Source organism: Perca flavescens, chromosome 14, assembly GCF_004354835.1.
Source record: "Perca flavescens isolate YP-PL-M2 chromosome 14, PFLA_1.0, whole genome shotgun sequence".
Taxonomy (NCBI): Eukaryota; Metazoa; Chordata; class Actinopteri; order Perciformes; family Percidae; genus Perca; species Perca flavescens.
The window spans coordinates 23,998,758-24,024,050 of record NC_041344.1 but is presented as its reverse complement, the minus strand read 5'-3'; the positions used below and the strand labels follow the sequence as shown (position 1 = coordinate 24,024,050).

General features: G+C 41.2%; 2 protein-coding genes across 2 annotated transcripts; both read left to right on the top strand.

Moving 5' to 3' along the window:
• The first annotated feature begins 9,153 nt into the window (after positions 1-9,153).
• Positions 9,154-13,644, top strand: gstr (glutathione S-transferase rho). Its single transcript, XM_028597500.1, has 6 exons — positions 9,154-9,464; positions 10,366-10,431; positions 10,886-10,991; positions 11,709-11,827; positions 12,535-12,623; positions 12,729-13,644. The coding sequence occupies exons 1-6, from the start codon at positions 9,297-9,299 to the stop codon at positions 12,859-12,861; spliced, it is 681 nt and encodes a 226-aa protein (XP_028453301.1). The 5' UTR covers positions 9,154-9,296; the 3' UTR covers positions 12,862-13,644.
• A 2,966-nt stretch (positions 13,645-16,610) lies between these two features.
• On the top strand, positions 16,611-20,380 carry LOC114568126 (glutathione S-transferase A). Its single transcript, XM_028597524.1, has 6 exons — positions 16,611-16,900; positions 17,053-17,118; positions 17,319-17,424; positions 19,233-19,348; positions 19,845-19,930; positions 20,053-20,380. Exons 1-6 carry the CDS (start codon positions 16,733-16,735, stop codon positions 20,180-20,182), a joined length of 672 nt encoding a protein of 223 aa, XP_028453325.1. The 5' UTR covers positions 16,611-16,732; the 3' UTR covers positions 20,183-20,380.
• Positions 20,381-25,293: the final 4,913 nt, after the last annotated feature.

Below are 25,293 nucleotides of genomic sequence, written 5' to 3'. Positions count from 1 at the left end.
ACAGTAAACTGGGAATTAAACCGTAATCACATTTACAATTTAAGTAAGGAAAAGGTCAGCAGCGCTAAAGTAAACAGAACACTTTTCCAACGTGTTGATCAAGAACATCAAATGTTGATTTTAATCTGGACTTTGAAAGAGCCAATAGACTTTACAGGTGTTACGTCCTGAAGTACTAGGGGTATCAGGACGTAAACATAAACCAGATGTAATTGGTATTTTGAAAGGATATTTATTTATTTATTAAACAGAACTCCCAATGGAAAAATGGGCCAATGGGTGCTATAGAAATCAACAAAGGGATATAACAAAAGGAAATCCTCAAAAGGAAGACTGCTACTCCAGTTACAGGAAAACAAAAGGATAAACCAAAATCCTCTCTAAAGCCTGGCTCAGACTACAGGAGTTTTAGGCCGATTTATGCCCGATTTACCCCTCCCGAGAATCTGAGAAAAAATCTCGTCGAGGGCCTTGATTGGTCCTGATGTTCGGCGCAGATTATCTGGTAATGTGAGGCGTTCACAGATCGAATCTTGCACCTCCCGATCTGCTCGCAGACACATCGGGGCCGCCCCGATAATATCAAACATGTGAAACGACTATGATTACGTCAGTACTTCCACAATAGCCAATGAGAGACAGGTCTGCAAGGAGACAGAAGTGACGGAAACTTTTGAAAATGTCCGCGAAAGCAGCTGTAGTACGAGTCCGGTGGACAACTTTGGAAGAAAGGATGGTGGAGATGTGGCAACAGCACGAGTGCCTGTTTAATGTCTCATCAGAAGAGTTTCATAATGGGAATGATAAAGAGAAGAGCTGGGGAGAGATCGCTAAAGATTTGGACCTACCGGGTGAGTGTACAAAGTTGCTAGCGCACTAGCTAGCAAATGTAAATTAGATCTAGGTCAGTGATCATCTGCTACATTCAGGTCTAACAAAAGATGTATTGCACATACCGTATTTTTCGGACTATAAATCGCTCCGGAGTATAAATCACACAGAACAACTAGCAGGGCGTGGAGACGTAACTACACCGTTGACCAGCCCCTCCCGGCTGCACGTTGTTCAAGCCCCCACCTGTGGACTCGTTCCTCCACCTCTGGCCATCTAGCTTTCAGCCCGCGATTAGCCGATTAGCTTTCTTTGATTTCTTCATTGCAGTAAGAGTCACCTTTTCGCCAGTCTCCCTCACAAGTTTCTCCCTCATTTCAAACTTTCTTTCTGCTGCTCGATTACCGTTTTCGGCTGCATATTTTACTACCTGCAGTTTATCTCTTTTCTTTCTCAGTTGTCTTTAGGAGGAGCATTCTAGTTGTCACAAGCCTAGAGCGCCGTCTTGCGGCTGTATACGGTAATGTTTTCAGTATGAATTAACATTTAAAAACATGTTAAATTATATATATTTTGATATACACCTGACTATAAGTAGCAGGACCAGCCAAAGTAGGAAAAAAATGCGACTTATAGTCCGTAAAATACGGTAGTTTGTTTGAATAATATTATCATCCATGCTCGTTTTATTTTCAATACAAAGGATTGAGTATTGAGTATTACTACAGCAAGTTGCCGTGACACAGTATCGATTTTGTTTACATGCGCTTCCCCGTGAGATCGTGTCACGTGAGGTGCTAAATCTGGCAAGATAATCTTAAGAATATCTTATCTAGTGTGTGATGCCCCACTTTTTTCAAATCTTGTAGTGTGAGCATGTTTAAGATTTGAGGGAAGAAAATCTGCAAAGATTCTCCTCAAGTGTGTGCTGCAACCAGATTTCAAAATCGGTTAGGATTTTAAAACTCCTGTAGTCTGAGCCAGGCTTAAGGGACCGTGCCAGTACCCGATCCGTTCATGCATGCGCAGATGATAATACTGTTTTACGACCTGCCCGATCTGTTCCACGCTAGCCTCCACCCAAGCTAACGTTAGTTTAGCTAACAGCTAATTCGGCTAACCGCTAGCCGACAAATAACGCATGCGCAGAACAGATCGTGCAGGCAGAACGGACAGCTAGATTCAGTCTAAAATAACGTTAAGTCAAACATAATGGGAAAAACAGGCTACAGCAAAATTAAGACTTTACAGTAACAATAAAGACAAGTATTGAGTGATTGTATTTTAAATGAGCACAAGTAAAGCAGAACTGACGTAACAGCTGTTATATATATGTTAACGTTTGTTTTGAAGTTTTATTTTGAGGGTCTTTTAAAAGTTTGCATGCTGTCTCAGCTAGCGGTTAGCCGAATTAGCTGTTAGCTAAACTAACATTAGCTTAACTGTGGAGGCTGACAGACGGCAGACCGCTACCATCAGCTAGCGGTTAGCCAAATGAACTGTTAGCTAAAGTAACGTTAGCTTCCCAGTGGAGGCTGCCATTTGGGATAACCTCGGCCCCAGAAATCTTCCAAAGACAGATGACTACACTGCTAAAGGGTCACGAGGGGGTTGTCGCGGTGATGGACGACATACTGATTTTTGGAGGGACCAGGGAGGAACATGACACCCGCCTAAATGCTGTTCTGATAAGAGACAGTGGCTTGAAGCTCAATAAAGCCAAGTGCCATTTTGGCAAGTCGGAAATACAGTACTTTGGACATGTCATTAGTGCAGAGGGCATGAAACCTGACCCTAACAAAGTGAAAGCTATCACGCAAATGCCAAGCCCCACCAACGTTGAGGAGCTCCGTCAGGTTCTTGGCCTTGTTAACTATGTCGGGAAGTTCCTGCCAGACCTCTCCACGAGGATGCATCTTATTTCTGGCCTGCTCAGGAGAGAAAGTGAGTGGGTTTGGGGCGAAGTGCAAGAACAGGCGTTTAACAAAGTTAAAGCAATGCTTGTGTCAGCTCCTGCACTGGCGTATTACGATGCCAACCGGAAAACTGTGATAAGCGCAGATGCAAGTAGCTATGGCTTAGGAGCTGCATTATTACAGCAACATGAGGGCAAGTTAAAGCCAGTGGCATTCTGCTCTCGCACGCTGTCTGACTCTGAGAAGAGATACTCTCAGATAGAGAAAGAGTGTTTGGCAGGCGTGTGGGCATGTGAACGGTTCGCACGTTATGTGCAGGGCATGGACAGTTTCCGTCTACAAACTGACCACAAACCACTGGTGCCCCTTATAAACACATACGACTTAGACAAAGCCCCTCCAAGGTGCCAAAGACTCCTTATGCGCCTTTTGAGGTTCCATGTGGTCGCCGAGCATGTTCCTGGGAAACAGCTGGTCGTCGCTGATGCCCTCTCCAGAAGCCCGTTACAGGAGATGGGTGAAGGGAGTACCGACCACGAGGTACAAGCATATGTCGAGTCAGTAGTAGCCAACGCACCAGTGTCAGCACAAAAAATTCATGAAATCCGTGAAGCCACGCAGCATGACAAGGAGCTGCAAACAGTCATGGGTTTTATCAGGAAAGGATGGCCACTGAGAGCAACACTGTTCCCGTCTCTGCATGGATATTACTCTGCAAGGGCACAACTCTCAGAAGCGGATGGGTTAGTGTTATACCAGGACAGACTTGTCATTCCGGCTGCACTAAGGTCTTACGTGCTGAAACAGCTGCATGAGGGACACCAAGGACTGACAAGGTGTCGAGCTCGGGCCAGGATGTCAGTTTGGTGGCCGCGCATCAGTTCAGAGATAACACGGACCGTGTCCGAATGTGAATTCTACATTAAAAATAAGCCCACTCAGAGGCGAGAACCGGCTCCTTAGAACACCTTTACCTGGTGGCCCCTGGCAGTGCATCACTGCAGATTTGTGTGAGCTGGAGAGGAAGAATTATCTTATTGTGACTGACTACTACTCTCGGGATATTGAAATAGCTCACCTGTCTACAACATCTAGCCGCCAAGTTATTGACAGGCTTAAAAGCATGTTTGTGAGATGGGGAATACCGCTGGAGCTGGTGAGCGACAATGCCACACAGTTCACTTCCGCAGAGTTTCAAGACTTCAGTCAGAAGTATGGGTTTGTGCACACAACCACTAGCCCTCGTTACCCCCAAGCGAATGGTGCTGTGGAGCGGGCCGTTCAGACTGCTAAGCATGTCATGAAGCAGCCTGACCCATATCTAGCTCTCATGTGCTTCAGGGCGACCCCGAGTGCCGCTACTGGAGTGAGCCCAGCTTTACTCATGGCTGGCAGAGACATCCGTACTACTCTGCCTGCGCTTGAAGGACGACTGCAAGTTACTCCGGTCGATAGGAACCAAGTCCAGGAAAAGGACATCCAGACCAAGACGGCTTCCAAGTTCTTCTATGATTGTCGTCACTCTGCACAACCGCTTCCTGACCTACACCCTGGGCAGGACGTCAGGGTGAAACTTGACAGTGATAATGGCTGAAAATCCTCTGCTAAGGCTGTTAGCAAGTGTAAGGAGCCACGGTCTTACTTGGTGAAGATGGCAAACGGGGCAGTGATGCGACGCAACAGGAGACATCTGCTGGTTGTCCCAGAGCCGGTCAATCCAACGGACCAGAAGCAGCTGCAGTCTGCGGGTCCTCCAGTGCAGCTGCCCGGCAGTACCCTGACTGTGGCCAGTCCCGGACACAGTGACAATTCCTCCGATCAGAGTCAAATAGACCCAGCTGCGGGGTGTGCTTCACAGCCTTCAACTCCACGCAGAGCAGTGCTGGTGACATCCAGGAGACGGGAGGTTAGGGTTCCACATAGGTATAGAGATGCCTAGTTGCATAGTGGGTTTCACATAGGTATAGAGATGCCTAGTTGCATAGTGTAGTTTCACTTCACACTTCATTTCTTCTGTTCTATAGAGTTTGTGTGCTAAAGTAAAAGAATAACGAGTATGAGACTGTGACTGTTAAACTAATATGACATTCGGTTATATGTTAAATGTATGTTATGTTATTAGTACTTATTTAGACCACATGTGATGGGAATATATCAGGAGTACTGTCAGTAGCGAGAAAAACGAAAACAAACGGTGCCGCCTACACCGAGTTATCCTCCTGCTAGATTTTGCACCCAACAGTCTTAAACAAGGCTTAAACAGGGCAAGTTTTAAACGTGTTTTTAGCCTCTAAACATGTTCGAAATGCCATTACTATTGCTTAGCCATGTGCAGTTATTCCTTACGAGGGAACACAGTGAATTTGACGGCAGTAGATGTGACAGAAAGGCATAAAAGTTGTGTTAATCCTTCTCTCTATTTTGCAGCAGCCGCTGGGTTGTTGTTTTTTTAACTCGCTGTATGCACATATATTTCCGCCGACCCGTTTGTTTGTGGTTGTTACCATGGTGAATCGTAGTATCGTGGCTCCATTCATGCTGCCTTTTTGAACCAACTCTTTCCCATCTCAGGGTAAATCAACTCAGAGATCAGGGTTAGACTCAGAGTTTGTTAAACCTCCTTCCTGAAATGGGCCGTTGTCTTGACTATGATCTGACGCAGTGTGAAGGAATGACCTGGTTTAAGAATCAGAGGTTGATGGATGAGAGATGGGAGGCAGCTGGAACCCTGACTCCCACACAGCAGACTCCACTTCTGCAGTTAGGACAGACAGAGAAGCTACCTATAGAGCAGCAGGCCTAAAAGAAAGAGCCAATAGACTTTACAGGTCATAGGTCATATGGGACTGCCTAGAAATTGATGACATAATTGACATATAGATGTGATGATTCTGAAACAGTCCTTTGACCAAGGTGCAGTTGCAGAACCAGCTCTTTTATTGCAGTTGTGTTTCAAGAATCTTTACTGGCTTCAAAACTAAGACTAACATGGGAACACATTTGATCTTGGTGGGTCTGCTGTCTATCTGCAGTCTCTCTTTTGGTCAAGGTAGCCTAATACATGCAGTATGTATATATTGTAATTTTACCATGTGTGTGTGTGTGTGTGTGTGTGTGTGTGAGAAATAATTATCTGCCATAGCATCCTCTTGCTGATGGAAATGTAGCTAGTTTGCAATACAAGGGAAGAGAACAAGCAGATTTGTGAACGGCATTGTGTCCCCAGCTATCAAAGCTGCAATGACTTGTAGTTCTTCCTGGCACCAGAGAACATTGAAAAGAACTGCATGTTTTATTACACTCTCATTCAGATAGATCCAATTAAGAATCGCCGAATGTTCACAAATGCATCAATTGCAGTCTGGTTGATGTTAAAATGCTGTATAATTGTACATACCACACTGCATTATGTGAGAAGTCTGAGGAAAGTAATTCTAATGCGTTTTATTTGTATCCTAAATTGCAACACTGTTTTTCTATCTGTGTGGACAATCCTTCTGCCCATCCTGACTTTTATCTTACTACACATCATCTAAGTGAATGTAGCAATTTTTAGAAAATATGTATACAGTGGAGGAAATAAGTATTTGACCCCTTGCTGATTTTGCAGGTTTTCCCACTTACAAAGAATGCAAAAATCTACAATTTTAATCATATGTACATTCTAACAGTGAAAGACAGAATCCCAAAGAAAATTCCAGAAAATCACATCATATGAATTTATTAAAATTGATAACCATCTGATGAGGAAAAACAAGTATTTGACCCCCTGGACAAACAGCATGTTAATATTTTGTAGAAAAGCCATTATTGGCCAGCACAGATGTCAAACGGTTTTTATAGTTGGTGACAAGGTTTGTGCACATTTCGGCAGGGATGTTGGCCCACTCCTCCCTGCAGACAGCCTCCAAATCATTCAGGTTCCGAGGTTGTCGCCTGGCAACTCGAATTTTAAGCTCCCCCCAAAGATTTTCAATCGGATTCAGGTCTGGAGACTGGCTAGGCCACTCCAGAACCTTGATGTGCTTCTTCTTCAGCCACTCTTTTGTTGCTTTGGCGGTGTGCTTAGGGTCGTTGTCGTGCTGAAACACCCATCCTCGACCCATCTTCAGCTCTCTCACTGAGGGAAGGAGATGTCGGTCCAGAATTCCACGATGATGTTGCCACCACCATGCTAGACGGTGGGGATGGTGTTCTTTGGGTTGTACTCGGTGTTCTTTGCCCTCCAAACACGACGAGTTGAGTTGAGGCCAAAAAGTTCTATTTTGGTCTCATCTGACCACATCACCTTCTTCCAGGCCTCTTCTCAGTCGTCCAGGTGGTGAATGGCGAACTTCATGCGGGCCTGTACATGTTTCTTCTTGAGCAGGGGGACCTTGCGTGCGCTGCAGGATTTCAATCCATGACGGCGTAGTGTGTTACCAACCGTTTCTTTTTGTAACTGTGGTCCCAGCTGCCTTCAGTTGATTCATCAGTTCCCCCTTGTGGTTTTGGGATGATTCCTCACCGTTCGCATGATCAGGGACACCCCACAAGGCAAGATCTTGTGTGGAGGCCCAGACCGAGGGAGGTTGGCGGTGGTGTGGTGCTTCTTCCATTTCCTGATAACTGCACCGACAGTTGATCTTTTCTCTCCAAGTTGCTTTCCGATTCTCTTGTAGCCCATCCCAGCCTTGTGCAGATCAACAATCTTGTCCCTGATGTCCGTAGAAAGCTGTTTGGTCTTGCCCATGATGGTGATGTTGGATGCTGGTTGTTTGGGTGTTGACAGGTGTCTTTTTATACAGGTAACGAGGTGAGGCAGGTGTATTTGATGTAGATAATTGGTTCGGATTGGGGCTGTGTCTTAAAGAAAGTCTAACTGGCTTGTAGGAGCCAGAATACTTGCTGTTTGTCCAGGGGGTCAAATACTTGTTTTTCCTCATCAGATGGTTATCAATTTTAATAAATTCATATGATGTGATTTTCTGGAATTTTCTTTGGGATTCTGTCTTTCACTGTTAGAATGTACATATGATTAAAATTGTAGATTTTTGCATTCTTTGTAAGTGGGCAAACCTGCAAAATCAGCAAGGGGTCAAATACTTATTTCCTCCACTGTATCCTTGTGTCTCATTAAACCTTTAGAACATTGTGAACTGAACCCTGTTTCGTGTTGCTTTGTTCTCTGAGATCTCGCCACTGCTTTAGAATCAACTCACAGGGGTCAAGCCAGTAGATGATTGTGATTTGAACCACAAAACAATCCTGATAGGATTGTATAGCAACAAATGCTGAATAGAAATCTAGAGGTGCGCGTGTGCTGGCTGGCAGAGATTACTGAGAGAACCACTGGTGACTTGCCACTTTAACCGATTGATGGTGATAGTTTGGTCAAATTTTCATCTACGTATGATACACATGATTTTTGCTTCGGTTTTAATCTTATGATCAGCTCTCCTGCTGATCTGTGGTGTAAGTTTGTTTTACTTTGTTATGGCACATCAAGTCAATAGTTACTGCCAGTCAATGTCAGAATGTGTCAACAATCAGTCATGCCAATAGGTCAAGAGTCCTTTGGCCAGTTCCTGCAGTTACTAAACCACCTTGTGGATGGCAGCTATGTTTGAGGAATTGTTATTGGTAAATGTGTCAGTCATGTTCAGTATTAGAGATAGTATTGGGTTAAAGACTGCACCTTTTTTAATTTTGACCTCAGATAGGTTTGCTGAACATCCTCTTTGACAGTAAGAGAACTCATGTTCAGCCACCTGTGACACCTTTGTCTTATATATCCTATTGCTGAGCAACTCCACTGAATCACTGGTGGCTCCACTTCAGATTCATGTGATTTGAATTCTTGAACTTACAATCAGAACCCTGTAAGATTTCTCTCATCACTGTTTCCCCTGAAGCTTTTGCCTTATTCATATTGAATGCTGACCTCAGGACACATGCCTCTCTCTCCACCCGGCTTTTCTACTGCTATCTTAATTCTCAGGGCAACAAGCTGATCCTGGACAGCCCTGCAGGACAAGCACTGATGTACCAACACAGGATGGAGGGTCTGACCCTCACTAATAACATCAGTAAGATACACGAATAACGCATGCATCCTCAGGGATCTCTGAAACACACAAACGTTTCCTTAACCATTTTATTATATATCTGTAAGTTAGTTTAATAGTTAAATACAAAACATGTTGATAGTTGAAACATATTGTGTATTTAGTTTTTAATTTTACATATTAAATTTCTTGAAAAAAATCTGATTTGTTGATAAATTATGGGGTGGTAAAAAGTTATGATCAAGTGATTGATGTGTGAGATTTTATTTATTTATTTATGAGACTATAATTTGTATTACCTCCTCCTAGCCAGTAGGTGGCAGTTCATGCTAGCTAGAGTAACAATCAGGTAACAATAAATCCCTTTTTCTAGTGCGCAGTCAGTGTGCGCAATTCGTTTGTCTGTTCAGTACGTAGATGTCTTAAGCATAGACAGTATATAAGGTAAAGTAGCAGTAGCAGTGACAGGTGAAGGCTTCAGGTTGTGTTAGGTCTGAAAACCATGGCCCAGGACATGACTCTTCTGTGGGGCTCCGGCTCTCCTCCCTGCTGGAGGGTGCAGATCGCTCTGGAGGAGAAGAACCTGCAGGGCTACAACCAAAAACTGCTCTCCTTTGAGAAAATGGAGCACAAGTCCCAAGAAGTGTTAGATATAAATGCCAGGGGACAGGTATGAAGTAGCGTAAATCCATCGTAGCCTAGTAGCTATATTATCGGCATTAATTATTAATCCTTGCATTCCCCTCTCAAATTAACACGCGCATAACAACCGCATCTTGTATTCATAGCACACGAAACCTAGTTCAAACTACCATTTTATTATCCCTGAGAGTGCCTATTTGTAAAGCAACGCCAAACTCCATTCAGAACCTCATGTAGGTAAAGTTTTCCAGTTTACCAACAAAATACATACTTGCTAAAACATGACTAAAGGCTGTATCACGTGGATGTGCCTTTTTATTCGGCTTACATTTCACCAAGCAGCATATTTTTTCTGGAATATTTTAACTAATTTGCATTGTTCAAGTGCCTTACACAAAACGCACCACAGAGGGCGGTAGCGACCAAGTAATTATAAGGTTTCCACAGTAGCCTATGTGTACTTATCAGCGGACCTAAGTTAACTTATCATAAGCCTTTAAATGTCCCTTAAACTTGGTTTATGTGATATGTATTTTACAAGTAAAAAGATAAGATTCAATTGACTGGATATTGAAGGTAGTTTGGCGTAAAGCGTTCTGTGATACGGGGCTATTCGATATGCGGTGACCGCTCGATCAAGGTTCTAACGTTACCCGTAATTTGCTGTAAATATTTATAGTCTAGCCTTGAAAAACACTACGGTGATTCTTAATAGAGTAAGCTAGCCGCCATGTTTTGTTCAAAAACACGTAACGTTACACTAGTGCGCCAGTTTTTGTTTCCCAATAGGCCCTGTGTGATACAGCTCAGCTAGGTTGTCTTAATTAGCTCCCAGTGGCATTAGCATATGATATGGCTAATATTATTCAACCCAACCCTAGACTAGTCTTGTCTTGCTTAGCTTCATTATAACCTGTTTGACTTTTAAGCTTCCGTCTTTCAAACATGGAGACGTCATCGTGAATGAATCCTACGCAGCCTGCCTTTACCTGGAGGTGAGTGCAAGTGCCTGTCCATAAAACATATCAATTCAACAAGCAATTGTACTACGACTAAATTTAAAATGATTAATTATTGTAGCAAAACTATTTGCAAATGTGTGTAGAAAATGTGCAACTGTATTTCAATCAGCGTGTGCGTTGTCAGACTTGTAAATGTGTAAAATCATCTAAAATACGTACTGAGATTTGTGATGTGTACAGGAATCTGCAATTGTGTATTCAAAATGCACTGCTACCGAGACACAGTGCAAGCAGAGTGGTACAGACAAATCTCCAGCTACATTTGCAGATCTCTGGAGGAAGCGGAAGTCACAAATCTGATTACGCACACATGGATTGAGATACAGTTGCACAACTCTCCACACACATTAACAAATACAATAACGCTACAATATTGGCCCCATAAGTGTTGCATCAAATGTGTGTGTCTTTTCTCTCATAATGACAGAGTCAGTTTAAGTCTGAAGGAAACAAACTGATCCCAGACAGCCCGGCAGAACAAGCACTGATGTACCAACGCATGTTTGAGGGTCTCACATTCTACGAAAAACTCAGTAAGATAAATACATTAAAATACCTCAAAATCCCCTTTTTAATAGAAACGCAGCAAAGAGTTTCTGGGATTTATAAGCAAAGTTTAATTTTAAAGGGTAAGATTAGAGATATTCTCCATTTTTCTTATTGTCAGCAAACCCCATTATAAGACCAAAACCAAAAATACTGGGTGACATGGTTTATTTTGAGTCACATACACTGTCCCAAGGCTGAAAATACTCACAGGCTAAAAATAGTTTTAGGAAAATTACATGGCCTTTTAAAACAAAAAGAAACTATATATTTGTGATCTGCTTTTCATATGATATATTAACAATTAGAAAAATCTAGAAGAATGCAGCTTTATCTTTAAACAATAAACTGAATTCTACACATATGCCAAGGAAAGAAAAATCATACACTCAGGTGTGTGTGTGTGTGTGTGTGTGTGTGTGTGTGTGTGTGTGTGTGTGTGTGTGTGTGTGTGTGTGTGTGTGTGTGTGTGTGTGTGTGTGTGTGTGTGTGTGTGTGTGTGTGTGTGTGTGTGTGTGTGTGTGTGTGTGTGTGTGTGTGTGTGTGTGTGTGTGTGTGTGTGTAACTGTCAACATCCTTTTTTTTTTTTTTTTTTTTTTTTTACAAACATCCTTGTCCATGCTTGTTTTATGTTGGTTCCTGATAATGTTTCTTTACCTCCATGCTTTAATTGCCTTTATACATTAAGTGTGTGTGTTTTCTAGATGCAGTTATCTACTATAACTGGTTTGTTCCTGAGGGAGAGAAGCATGACTCAGCTCTAAAGAGAAATAGGGAAGCACTGGCCACTGAACTCAAGCTCTGGGAGGGTTACCTGCAGAAGGTGTGTGTACTGTTTTTAAGGGAAAATTCGCCACCTTAATGTGATTGTCCAATCAGTACTAACGGTATATGTACTGTAGTCCATTGAAGAAATAAATTCACCAGTGTGATCTATATTGACGGAGAACATGACTTCTCCTGGTTTTGGTTATGTACCAGGATGCATTGTGCGCTATCGACAAGTGCATAAACCTTCTGAATTCAAGTTTGTCTTATTTACCCAAACCAAGACATGTTAACTCATTATACAACGCACTTTATTCAAATGGGAAAGAAACTAAATAAAACTCACCCAAACCCTTTTTAGTTAGTATTTCCACTGTCCCAACAATCAGAAACTTTAGTTTGGTTCGAAAAAAAAACGATTCAAAGATATGAAAATACGCCGCCTAAATAAGCAAAATAAAATGACAAAAAAACACCCCAAAAATCGCCCTGCTTGTCTGGCTGAATATTCCAGTTTATCTGGAATCGAGATCCAGAAAAAGGTCTCCCAACACACCTCTATCCAAATGTTGTCCCACCATGAATTTGCATGTATTGTCGTCTTTGCATTGACTTTGTATCGCGCTGCCGAAAACAGTGTGAACGCAGCATTGGAGTTAAACAGAGGTTATGTGTTTAACTAGAACATACAGTACATACTAGTGATTTCTTTACACACACTCAAACTTAAAATGCTTTATTGTTCACCTTTTTTCATTCCAGCTGGGCCCGGGCTCTCACCTTGCAGGACCATTCTTCTCTCTAGCAGATGTGACCGTTTTTCCAACCATTGCTACTCTTTTCAGATTTGGGTATGTGGGAGAACTCTGTTGTATTTTCTAGATGTCACATGAGCAAAATAAGTGATGAATGGCTTGACATTTCCGTTCAAAGGTCTCCTACCTTCTTTTCTTTAGGCTGTCTGCTGAGCATTACCCTAACATAGGAGAGTATTATGCTCTGTTGAAGGAGCGGCCCAGCATCAAAGCCAGCTGGCCTCCTCACTGGTTGGAGAACCCCAAGGGACAAGACACATTAAAAGACATCTGAGATCCACGCGCACTATACATCTTTTATTATATACATCCCCTTTTATTTAACATGGTTTCAGTTCACAATTTGTCAATAAACCTCTTTTAGTTTTCCTAACAAAAGAAAAAGTGTTGAGATTACCACTATGTTCTAGATATTGATATTACATGGATATTGTGTTACAAGGGCAGTAAGATGCTTCTTAGTTCTTTTTGTCAAACTAGCTTTTCTAGTTAGTTTAAATGTTTTTGTCAGTCACGCTCCTGTCAAATCTTTGACAGACCAGTTAATAAACACGGGCTATGTTAAACTGCAAGATGTGATGTTTGCAGGGCAACAGGACGCAGGCACAATGTCCCATTGTGATATTGTACGTAGCAGCTTTTGTTGCTGAGATACATCATGTGCATACTGTATCTGATATGAATGTCTGTTGACTAATATACATGTACAAGTCACTACAACAGCAGTTTCATTGCATTTTCAGTGTTCCTATGAAGTCAGTTGTTTCTTGTGCTAAAAACATAACCTCCACTCCAGCAAACATGTCTCGTAGGTTGTCTTTACACACTGCATTGTAAACCAGTATATCTGCACCACAATTTTACTGTATTGTAGCACAGTAAAATTAATAAAACCCAAGATGTCACTGCTACAGGTGTGGCAAAGTCTGAGAATAAGACTTGTATTAAAGTTTGCTTACTGTTGCTGAACACAACATTGCATTAACCACGATGTTCAGGTCAAATCTAGATTTTTAATCTCAATAAAAAACAAAGGTAGGCGTTTTCTTTTTGACTATGCAGGCATGACAAGTGGTTTTATTGTTTAAATGGCAGTGCCAAAACTGGTTTTTCTCTGTACTAAGGTAAGTGAAATGCCCTTTGTTAGCATGACTTTGCACACATGAGATAAGGCCATTTAGATCAAATATAAACAATTTAACATTTTATGTAGCGTTCACAGGCATTAATTTAGACATTCACAACAGCTGGGCTGTATGCTGGACTGTATGTTCTATATCTCTTTAATAAAAAACAGACAGCATCTGCTATGGACCGGTGTTTTTACATGTTTATAAACTTAGGTCCAGACTTTACAAGGAGTAAAGGGGCACTAGAGGACTTGTGCAAAGTGACATCCTGTTCCTTGGCTTGGCCCTTTTATCTGACGCTTCCTGTTGAATGTTCTGGATCTTTCTCTTGGCCTGTGCTTAGTTTTGGTACTGTGGACTTTGCTCTTCCCCTGTTTTGCCTCATCAGCTAATGATTATAGAAGCGGTTGGTATTTTATTTGGAAGAGATGAAAGAAGTATCAATGGGCTGCTTTATCTAACCAACAGCCTGTGCAACATGAATAATGCAATGCTTCTCAGTGGCAATTCAAAAGTTCCCACACGGGGAATACTCAACTGTTAACTGTGATAACTATGGAAACATTTATCTGATTAAATAGCATCTTCTTACTGGAAAAGTTAAACTGGATAATGCTGGTCACACGCTAGCAATCGGTGTACTAGAGCAAATGAATGTTATTCCAAAAAAAAAGAAGGAAGCGAAATAGTAGCATTTTACGGCAAATATTAAAATGTGATTTTTTAATTCAGAAACATCAGACCTGAACAAAAATGGCCTCATGTAACTATCTGGGGGTTGAAATATACGGTTATGTACAGTATCTCACAAAAGTGAGTACACCCCTTACATTTTAGTAAATATTTCATATATTATGAATGCATGGGGTACTTTCCATAAAATCATCTCTCAATGCAAATCAAACCAGCTATTAGGCTAACCAACATAAAACCATGCCAATCTCTAGGTATGGTGAAGGGTATGTGATGATGTGGGGCTATTTTAATTCCAAAGGCCAAGGGAACTTTATCAGGATGCATAGTATCCTGGATCCATGAAATAACTGGCCTTTAAAAAAATGGGAATTCATCATAGGGGTGTACTCACTTTTGTTGCCAGCGGTTTAGACATTAACGGCTGTATGTTGAGTTATTTTGAGGGGACTGCACATTTACATTGTTATACAAGCTGGACACTTAATACTTTACATTGTAGCAAAGTGTAATTTCTTCAGTGTTGTCCCATTAAAAGATATAATGAAATATTTACTAAAATGTGAGGGGTGTACTCACTTTTGTGAGATACTGTATATATATCAGAGAACTCCATCCTTGCTACAGAGCTTCTACATTAAAAAGAAAAACTACAGCCTGAATTTTGTGGCCTGCAGTCATTCATTCTGCCTTTATTTACACAGTAGAAACAGTCCACTCTCTTTTCCATGGACACCCTGTGTACACAGGATACAAACCAACGTATTAAATGCCAAACTGTTCTAAGTCATGCATGTAGAGCAGAACCTGGCATATCGGCCAACATGGACTAAATATAGAAAAACAACAGTTATATTGTAAACACCATTGCTTTTTGTCCTTCACAATATGCTTTGTCATGCTAGTCAAGCAAAATTAAGCTGATGAACTGATCATGCACACTCATAGAGCACACGAATGAAGACGGGGGAAAAAAAGAGAGGCAAGAATTTTAGAATGGAGATGAAACGATATGAAGGGGTGGAATGTCACCAGTGCACGCACTCAGTCACACACCACTTCAGACTAAAAGGTCTGAATCGGTTGTTATTGGAATATGGAGAAAATATGATGCAGTCTTTTTATCAAATTTCTCAGAAAATATTCAAATAATACTGGTCAGCAGTTCTGCTGGAGGGAAGGAAGGCTTCAGCAAAACCACATGTCTGTCCATGTGATTTCTGGAGCTTTCTTTCATGCAACAAGTTGTCTCTAGAGTTGCAACTGCAGACCACAGACAGCAGAAATGGTGATTGCAAACTGTATAAAAAATGCATATTGATACTGGCAACTACCCACTAGTACTACTAAGTACACAAGTTCTGCAGTTCAAAGATTAAATCAGAGAAAGCAGCACAAACCACAAAATATATACGAACAAGGTGAATAATAGTGGGTGCTCATTTGTAATTGTCATGCCCAAATGTATAGGGATAAATTAGATAGGCGGTGTCTATTAAGTTCAGTAGTGCCTTTGTTGTTTGGTTTTAATGCCTGTGCCAGAGATGGTTTTCTCTGTGTGTGCAGGGGTGAGTGAAAAGTGCTGAGTCACTGTGAGTTTTCAACAGTCAAATTCAGGATGCCATAAACACGCAACAGGAAATACTGAAGTCAATCACTGCAGGATAGTAGATTGAAATAAAAACAATAACCCAAGATCATATTGTTTAAGCCATATTTGTTGGAATGCTATAGTCAAACTACTATTTACTAATGTGAAGTTCTTACTTCAGTGAATAGGGCGATTGTTAATTACAATTCCAGTGTATGCTATAGGTGTTATTAGTATAAGTCACAATCAGTGCACAAACATGATTATTTTAGTATTATTTCAGTGTTGGATTCATGTTTTTTTTCCCTTCCTCTTTGCCCTTATGTAATGGTCTGCATGTCTAAGATCAAAGAGTGTTTGTGTAAAGCAAGAGAAGTCCCTACTCCTCATATGTGACTTCTCATGCCTGTGGATATAAGCAGCTAGAGTCATAATCCACATTGAATTAGTTACTGAAATATGCAGACTTTAAATATGACACCATGCTGCCTTGACTTAACAGAAGGAGGGGTTAACGTGCTTGGATAGGGGTGAACAATCCCAACTGTCTTGAGTCACAGATCTTTGGCAATAACACAAAAAGGGGATGGGACTTAATCCCACCAATCCGGATGCAAGGGGCTGGAACTTGTTAATAAATCAGGCATCTGCCACACTCCAGCTTCACTCCTCACTTCTTCCGCCACTCTCAACTCCAGGTTCTGTAAGGCGTAGCAGTTGACTCTAAAACTATGGCCAAGGACATGACTCTTCTGTGGGGCTCCGGCTCTCCTCCCTGCTGGAGGGTGCAGATCGCTCTGGAGGAGAAGAATCTGCAGGGCTACAACCAAAAACTGCTCTCCTTTGAGAAAGGGGAGCACAAGTCCAAGGAAGTCATGGACATAAATCCCAGAGGACAAGTAAGTTCACTGTAAACATTACCTAGAAATAATATAAATCATCTTATATTGTCAAGTCTGATTTTCTTCTTGATATGCACACATGCATATTCATTTTAGTAATCAAAATAATGTTGCATAACATTTTCATTTCACTCTTATCTTTCTCAAAGCTTCCTGCCTTCAAGCATAAAACCTATGTCCTGAATGAGTCCTGCGCTGCCTGCATCTACCTGGAGGTAAGAACTTGGGCCCTAGTTAAACTTTTATGTAGACATATTCAACCAAGGAGTTCATAAGTAGGAGGGCTCATTGTGTTGTGGGTGTTCAACAATGCTTTGTAGAAGGAAAGACACCCTACACCACAGAGGAAAAGAAACCGGAGCTCCATGCAGCTGTGTTCACAATGGCTGCTTTTTTTTCATGTCTCCAACAACAGAGCCAATTCAAGTCCCAGGGAAACCAGCTGATCCCTGACTGCCCAGCTGAGCAAGCCCTGATGTACCAGCGCACATTTGAGAGTCTCACATTCACCCAGAAAATGGGTAGGTTAACCCTGACATGCAAAGCTGAAGTATTTGCAAACTAAGGTGTAGCTGTTGTCCCTGTAAATTAATATTCACAAATTGTTGTTGCATTTAAACCACTTGGATCTAGTTGTTAGAGCCTAACCAGGCTCCTGCAACCTTATGACTTAGCTGATGTTGTTGCCGTTTAGAGGTCTGCCTTATGGGACTTTGAACTATGTTGCTCTTGGCAACATACACTGTACACCGAACTGCCAACGTTAAACCTCACCAGTCCGTGTCCACAGAGGGAGCTCAACAAGAGACCTAAAACACCAGCTGTGCACTAATGAGCTGTGCATTCACCTAATTAAGCCTTGGCACAATGCATTTAAGTATACTAGTGCCCCCTTAAAAGAGGCAGTGATGTTGAAAGGTCACAATAATCCCACAAAAGATCACATGCTCAGAGTAGCTTTCACACAAAGCTTAAGGGGCCATCCGCACGGAAACGTTTTTTTGTGCAAACGCACGTTTTGCATCGTTTGGGCCGACTGTCCAGACGAATCCTGCAAACTCACTGCCTGAAAACACACTTTTTTTGAAACCTGGTCTCAGGGTGAAAAAATCCGAAAACTGCTCGTTTGGCTTCGTATGGATGGTAAATACGGATCCGTATCGATTATGTCATCGCCACACACCTCTTTTACACCCTCTCCCTCGGCCGCTGACGCCCACAACTGCGGTGAAGCTAAGCGAGCATGTCCCATCTCCGTGGTCAAACCAGCTCACTTCATCTAAATACTGTGTCTCTGCTCCCTGACCCTTCCCTCTGGATTCTACACAAGATAGATTGCTAACGTTATTTAGCCAACGTTAAACATCGCTAAAGTAGCTGACCACTCCAGCAGCAAAGTAACGTTAATGTTAGCTGCTATGGCTATCTGTTTAAAAAGTGGAAGTAGACAACTTATCAACTAGATGGCTAATCTGTCTGCTTATAAACTCCTTGAACGGATAATAGTAACTTTTACCACGGCTTATTGTAGAAAGGCTATTAAAAAGACCTTATTCATGGATCATTGATGTTTGTTTGACTGCCGATGTTAGAGCGCGCTAACGTTAGCTCGCTACTAGCGCGCTGCAATCATGCAAAATAAAAAGCAATCCAACAGCACATTATACTATGTAAACAAAGACGTTTTTTCTTGCGGCGGCCTTCATAAAATGAGCAGTGATGAAAGGTATTATAGTCCACGGATGTATTAAGAGAACGTTATAATCTAGCTAGTCATGTTATGATGGGAAGTGGAAGTGACTATGCTCTTCTTTTCCGTTTTTTGTGAATGTCTGTAGCAGAAACAGCGCCGCCTATAGGCCTAGACTATGAAGTAGCATATTGAGTCATTTACATGTGGATTTGTTTGGACGCAACTATTCTTGAAACGAATCCAGGGAAGACGGGTAAAAAAAAGATCGTTTTGGTACGTGTGGACGGGGCCTAAGTCATGAGACTGCTATATGTTTTTGGGAGGGAGTGCAAAGAGAAGAGAGCCACATTCCCAGTTGATTTCGATCAACTAGTGCATAATCAGAAATCCAGTTCAGTATTTTCTAAGTAGGCTGCTCCACACTTTATTTCAGCCACTTCTTTTTTTCTATCTTCAGTTTGAAACTGATGTTACGTAACAATGTTCTGACTAACTCCCCCCACCCCCCCTCATATGCCAGGGAAATGGAAATCGAGTTGATGTTGTACAATGAGTGAATAGATGGCTTTTGTTGATATGCCATCATACTTCCGAGAGCAGCGGTGATGACTGAATGCCTGTTTTTAAATTTAATAGCGGATGTTATCTACTACACGTGGAAGGTCCCTGAGGCAGAGAGGCACGACTCTGCTGTGAAGAGAAACCGAGAGACTCTGAGTGCTGAGCTCAAGCTGTGGGAGGGATACCTGCAGGTAAACTTGAAGATTTTAAAATACTTGCATGTATATAGGTAAGTACACAAGAAAAATAAAGACCCAAAGCTGCAGAGAAAGTTTTTTTTTTTTTTTTTTTTTTTTACTGAGGATTTGTTGAACTAACACCGCAATTACGTGTTGGTTAAAATGAATGCTCTTCTGTAAGACTTTAGCAGCAGAAGCATTTTTGGGAGATACCTTTATTCACTTATTTTTCTGAGTTTAATATTTAGATTGATCCTATAACTGTTTGCAGGAAAGCTAATAAGTGTACTTCCCAATATGTGGAACGATTTCTTCAAAGGCTCATGATGCACCTATAATGTATTTTAGCTAGCTACTGTATAGCCACCCATCACAGTTAACATTTATATAAATTGTAATTGTTAATAGGGATAATAGCAAATGAATACAGCCCTGTTCGAGTATGTTGATTGTCAGATCTGCCCACCAGCATATGAATGTAGTCTTACTCGTTTTATCGGTCTTCTAGGCATCAGGATCTTTCCTGGCAGGAAAGAACTTTTCCCTGGCTGATGTGATAGTTTATCCATCTATCGCTTACGTCTTCCGTTTTGGGTAAGTGGATTAAATGACTGGAAATGACTTTAAACTGCGTGACGAAATAAATGCATAGATTACCAAGAAGCAATATGTTTTTGAAATTTAAAGTTCACACCAACTTTTTCTCCCTTCTATAGGTTATGTGAAGAGCGTTACCCTAAACTGGCAGCTTACTATAACTCTCTGAAGAGCAGACCCAGCATCAAAACCACCTGGCCTCGTACCTGGTTGGAGACCCAGGGATCAGACATGCTGAAAGACCTCTGAGAATCAAACACACAGCAACTGACACGCTGAAATGTTCCTGTTGTGCTATATGGAACTACTCCATTTTTATTACATTCAGCAATATGCATTTGCTGTTACAGTTAGTTAATTTGTATTAACATGAATGTGTTTGTGACTTAAATAGCAGATGATTCTTTTTGTGTGTTGTAAAGAAAAACAATAAAATATGTAATTTCAGCTTTGCATGCTTTATTCATTTAAAGAGCCTACTATTATTCTCCTCATCAGCGTCATATTTGTACTCTTGGGGTCTACTAGAACAGGTTTACATGCTTTGGTTCAAAAAACATTCTGTTGCTCATGCTGCCTCTGCCTGAAATGCTCAGCCTGAGCTCTTGGCCCGCCTTCCTGAAAAGCCCACTCTGCTCTGATTGGTCAGCTGACCCACTGTTGTGATTGGTCAAACAAGTCCCTGGGTGGGCTTTGCTATCTCTGGCAGAACCAATGGGCAGCACCCTATTTTAACCCATGTTTGACTGCAATCTGTTTTACAAAGGTCTGTGTAATGGAGTAATGGTATAAAAGGGATAGTGGGGATATTTTAAAGTGGGTTTATATAAGGTAGGCTACTTATCCATAGTCAGTGTATTTCTTACAGTGGATGGTGGTTGGCATACTCCTAGTTTGGAGAGGCAGGCAGCACGGGCAGCAGCCAAATATATTTTTGCCACCAGTAAAAAACATTAGTTTAAGTGTACAATATATTTAAAATATTTTTACCGCTTTACCTTACTGTCAGCCAGCCCTTTCCTTTCCACAGAAGTTTCCCCTTTTTCTTTCGGCTACTTAGTCTCCCTCTGCAAAAGTTATTTATAGGCTACTTCATGAAGGCATCCTCTTCTCCACAGAATCGCATTTTGTCGTCCCTGTCAAAATCACTCATTTTTATTTTCTTATTTGTTTATTCCATAAACCATGGAAAGTCTGACCCAAATCTGCTGCAGAAATACGGAAGTTGACCGTTGAGAAAGTGCAGTGCCAAAGGAAAGGGCTGCCTGACCGAAAGGTAAAGCGGTTCTAAATATAGCATAAACCAAAAGCTTTAGTGCGTAGCTTCTGTCGCCCCCCCCCATGAAGAATTCTAAGTAATGACAACACTGTCGGCGCATCCACATGATGCAAGCCACCCATCCTCCACGCAGGTGCTAGTAGTGTTTCTGTTTTTAATCAAGGAGGACATGGAGGATTAAAAAACCATAATGGACTCTTCAGAAGAGGTCATTATCTTGCCATTTTTATGTTCTCTTCCTCTCCAAAGCTGAACACTGCTGTTGTCCTTTCGGCGATGTAAAATGCATCAATTGAGCTGCTGCGCACGAATGTCGCCAGACTACACTATTTTGTAAACAGCCATACTGAGAAATACAGAGTTGTGTGGAGCTCCTAGGCTTAATTACCTTTGTATCAACTCATTTTGGCAATGACTTGAATGTAACAGATGTTCATTAACATGAAGTAGTCACAGACACTATAGCTTCAAACTGATTATTATTATTATTTTTTTTAGGTGGCTAAAACACATTTTTTTTGCTAACTGTGTCTGTTTCTCCAAACTGGGGGCGTGCCGCTGGACATCTCCTTTTAGGTAATACACTGACTATGGATAAGTACCTCATACAACCCCACTACAAAATGCTGTCAGCTACTTTAATTATTTTGGACCCACAATGCATTGTGATTTACAGCTAAACTTTGTAAAATGTCAGAACAAGAAGTAACTGTAAAATTGTACTGTAGAAACCATAGACATTTGTTAGTGTATCCCTTTAAAATATAACTGTAGGTTTTTACACCAAGAAATTTTGACCATTGGCATCAAATCTGGCCTCTCACAGGAAGTTTGAAGTTTCAACAGCAGAGGCTGCTAAACTCAATTAATCCCATGGTCTGGATGAATATTCACCCAGAGACATCCACCGACTTGCTGTTGGGTCTTTCATGGTTCGTCAAGTGCAGATCAACAGGTGCCACATATCACGCCACCCAGGTGCCCTCGTTGAGGATGTTAACACCTCGGCCCATCAACCTTGAAAAGAACACTTTTTTTCGAAGTTTTTGACGCCTTTTTTCACAGTTTGTTTTTGCTTTTTGAAACGTTTTAAATTGTTACATTTTTCTTCTACACATTTTCAGCGCTTATTTCTACGTCCCATATTTTCTGATATAAAACAAAAATTGAAAACGGCTCAATTTGACCCGAAGTCAACCCAAGGGTTTTGTCTTAACTTAACTGACGCGTAAGTGCGTAATCTCAGGACCACATGCCCTCCCCCTGTTTTGGCAATGTAAAGTTTAGCTAATGGACCTTTTTCACAGCAAACATTTTGACTTGTCATAGTAGGAAAACACAGCACAGCTGAAATTGATAACCTTAACGATGGCTCAATTCCATCAAGTGTCCCAGTGAGTCAGCATGCACAATACCAGGGCCTCTCCTAAGTGGAATGCAGCCATCATTAATGGGTTTGAATACACCTGTGCTTTTCCTACTATGACATGTCAACATGTCTGCCGTGATAAAAGGAAAATTAGGCAACTACACATCTGGCTTATGGGCTGTTGCAGTACCAAAAACATTCCCTACGTGGACAATTTCCCCACCTTCTAGCACACAACTGACCTCTTCAAACGTGATCGCCTCCATCTGAATCATGCAGGATCTCGTTTTTTATCCATGAACATTGAACTAACGCCACATTCCTGTAATGCCTTCAGGCTGTGACATGGCAGCGCTTGTACAGTGAGTCCCACACTGACACATAATATTAAAGTAAAAATCAATAATAGACCAATATCTAACCGGTAAGATAATCTCAGAAAGTTAATAATTGTCTTGTACACTTTAAGCTTTCTATGCTGTCCCTGCTGTTGTGAAACCTACATGGCTTAGTCTAAATGCACCCCACGTTCTCAAATCCAGGAAAGGTTTGGGATTTTTAACATCAGGAGCCTGCTTCAATACCAGCAACTAGATCATGTTAAAATATTAGTCTCTCAGGCGGATCCAGATATATTGGTTATCACTGAATCATGGTTAAAGCAGCGTGTTAATGACTGATGTGGGAATAAATGGCTACACTTTATACAGAATAGACATAAGCGGGATGGGTGGAGGCGTGGCCGTATATGTAAAATCCCGTTTTTCTGTCTCCCTGTTGTATGCTGCTTCTGTGCCAAATAGTTTTAATTCATCGCTATGGTAGTGTTGGCTCCTAATGATTGTATTGTTGTAGTTGGTATATACAGGCCTTCAGCTGCCACTAGCGCCATACATGATCTTGCAGATTTACTCTCTAGTTATGTTACTAGGGAGGTCATTGTCATGGGTGATTTTAACATTGTTTGACTTTCTGACGCCTGGGATCACCTAAAAGAGATCTGCTCAAGTCTTAACTTGTCACGGCTAATCACGGAGCCTTCTAGCCCAAACCTTAAAAACCCTTTAAACTCAATTCTAATTGATTTACTTCTATCCAATAAAAGCAATAAAATTGTTTCTGCCAGTGTATTTGACCTTAGAATTAGTGATCACTGCCCGGTGGCCTGTAACAAGAGCACTTGCTTGAAGAGATCACCATCCCAAATCATTGTTAAGCATCACTTAAAATGTTTAATGAAGAAGCCTTTTTAAATGATCTACTTCATAGTGATATTTGTCGCACATGTGAAATTCCAGATACTGAGTTGGCTTTGGACTATTTCATCAAGACCTTCCTCTCAGTCATAAACAAACATGGTCTCTTTATAAAGCAAGTAAAAAATAGATCAAACCCCTGGTTTAACACTGACTTATCTGATTTGTTCAATGAAAGAAACGAAGCCTGCTCCCTTGCTAGAAGCTCTGGAAGAAGTTCCCATTGGACTGTTTTTAGACAACTCAGAAATAGATGCACATCTATGGTAAAGAAAGCCAAATCTGAGTACTTTACAGACTTAGTCTTTAGCTCATTTTCAAACCTTGAACATTTTTGGAAGGCTGTAAATGTCATGGTTGCGATTTTCTGTTACTGTTTTTCCTGTTTTATTGTGTTCATTTATTCCCAGTTTCCTTGTTGTTTACTGTCTCTTGTGTTCTCTGTTGCGTAACAAGGTACACAGTACACCTTCCCTGTGTGTGTGTGTGTTTAATTGCAGGCGTGGAGTCTGGTGTGCTGGAGTCAGGAGACCAGCTGCGAGCCATCAGCCCATGTGCTTCATATACCTGGTTCCTCCCTCTACTTACCAGTCAGTCATGATTCCAGCCAATTGAATTCCCCTCTCTCTCAGTTCTGTGTTCTGCACTTGTTTTCCACACATTAACATTTTAGCTTTAACAGCAAAGCTCCAACTAGCAAATCAGCAAAATATCTCTGTAGTCTTTATGAGATTTCGGTTCAGGTTGTCCCTGTAGTTTTAGCTTGATTCCTGCACCTATGTAGTTTTGACAGCAGAGGTCACTAAACTACATGTAACCACTGCTGATCTTACTATCTTGAGTCCATTCTGTTTTCGAATATATTCACATCTAAGACCCCAAAAAGACACATTCAGGAGGTTTACAACCCCTTTTACCAGCCCAGCAAAAAAAGCTAATATTGATATATATATATATATATATATATATATATACACACAGAGGTGGAAAGAGTACAAAAATATTCTACTTGGGTAAAAGTACTATAGCTTGAATTAACTTTATATATTGTCACCTACCCTGGGGTTCACAAAGTTGCCTTCATTTTTATACAGCCACAAACATACAGCATTACTGTGCAAAAGCTTTCTTCCTTGTCCACTATAAAATGCAAGCCAACACGTTCATATACGCATGTTGAAAAGTGTTTCTGAGAGCGCCAAAACAGAAAAAAAGGGGTTTTAGATTTATCTGTCTTAGTGTGGGTGTAGGCAGAGGTTTACTTATCATAGCAGTGGTAGGCAAATAGCGGCACACAAATCTGGCCCTCCAACAAAAATATTTTGCCTATCTTGATAGCAATATATATATATATAATTAATAGGACATTGTTGGGCAGCTATTAACAAAGCAGCCACTTTGAATAGTGTAACACAGAACATGCATTCATGTATATGAGTGATTTTAACTCATATAT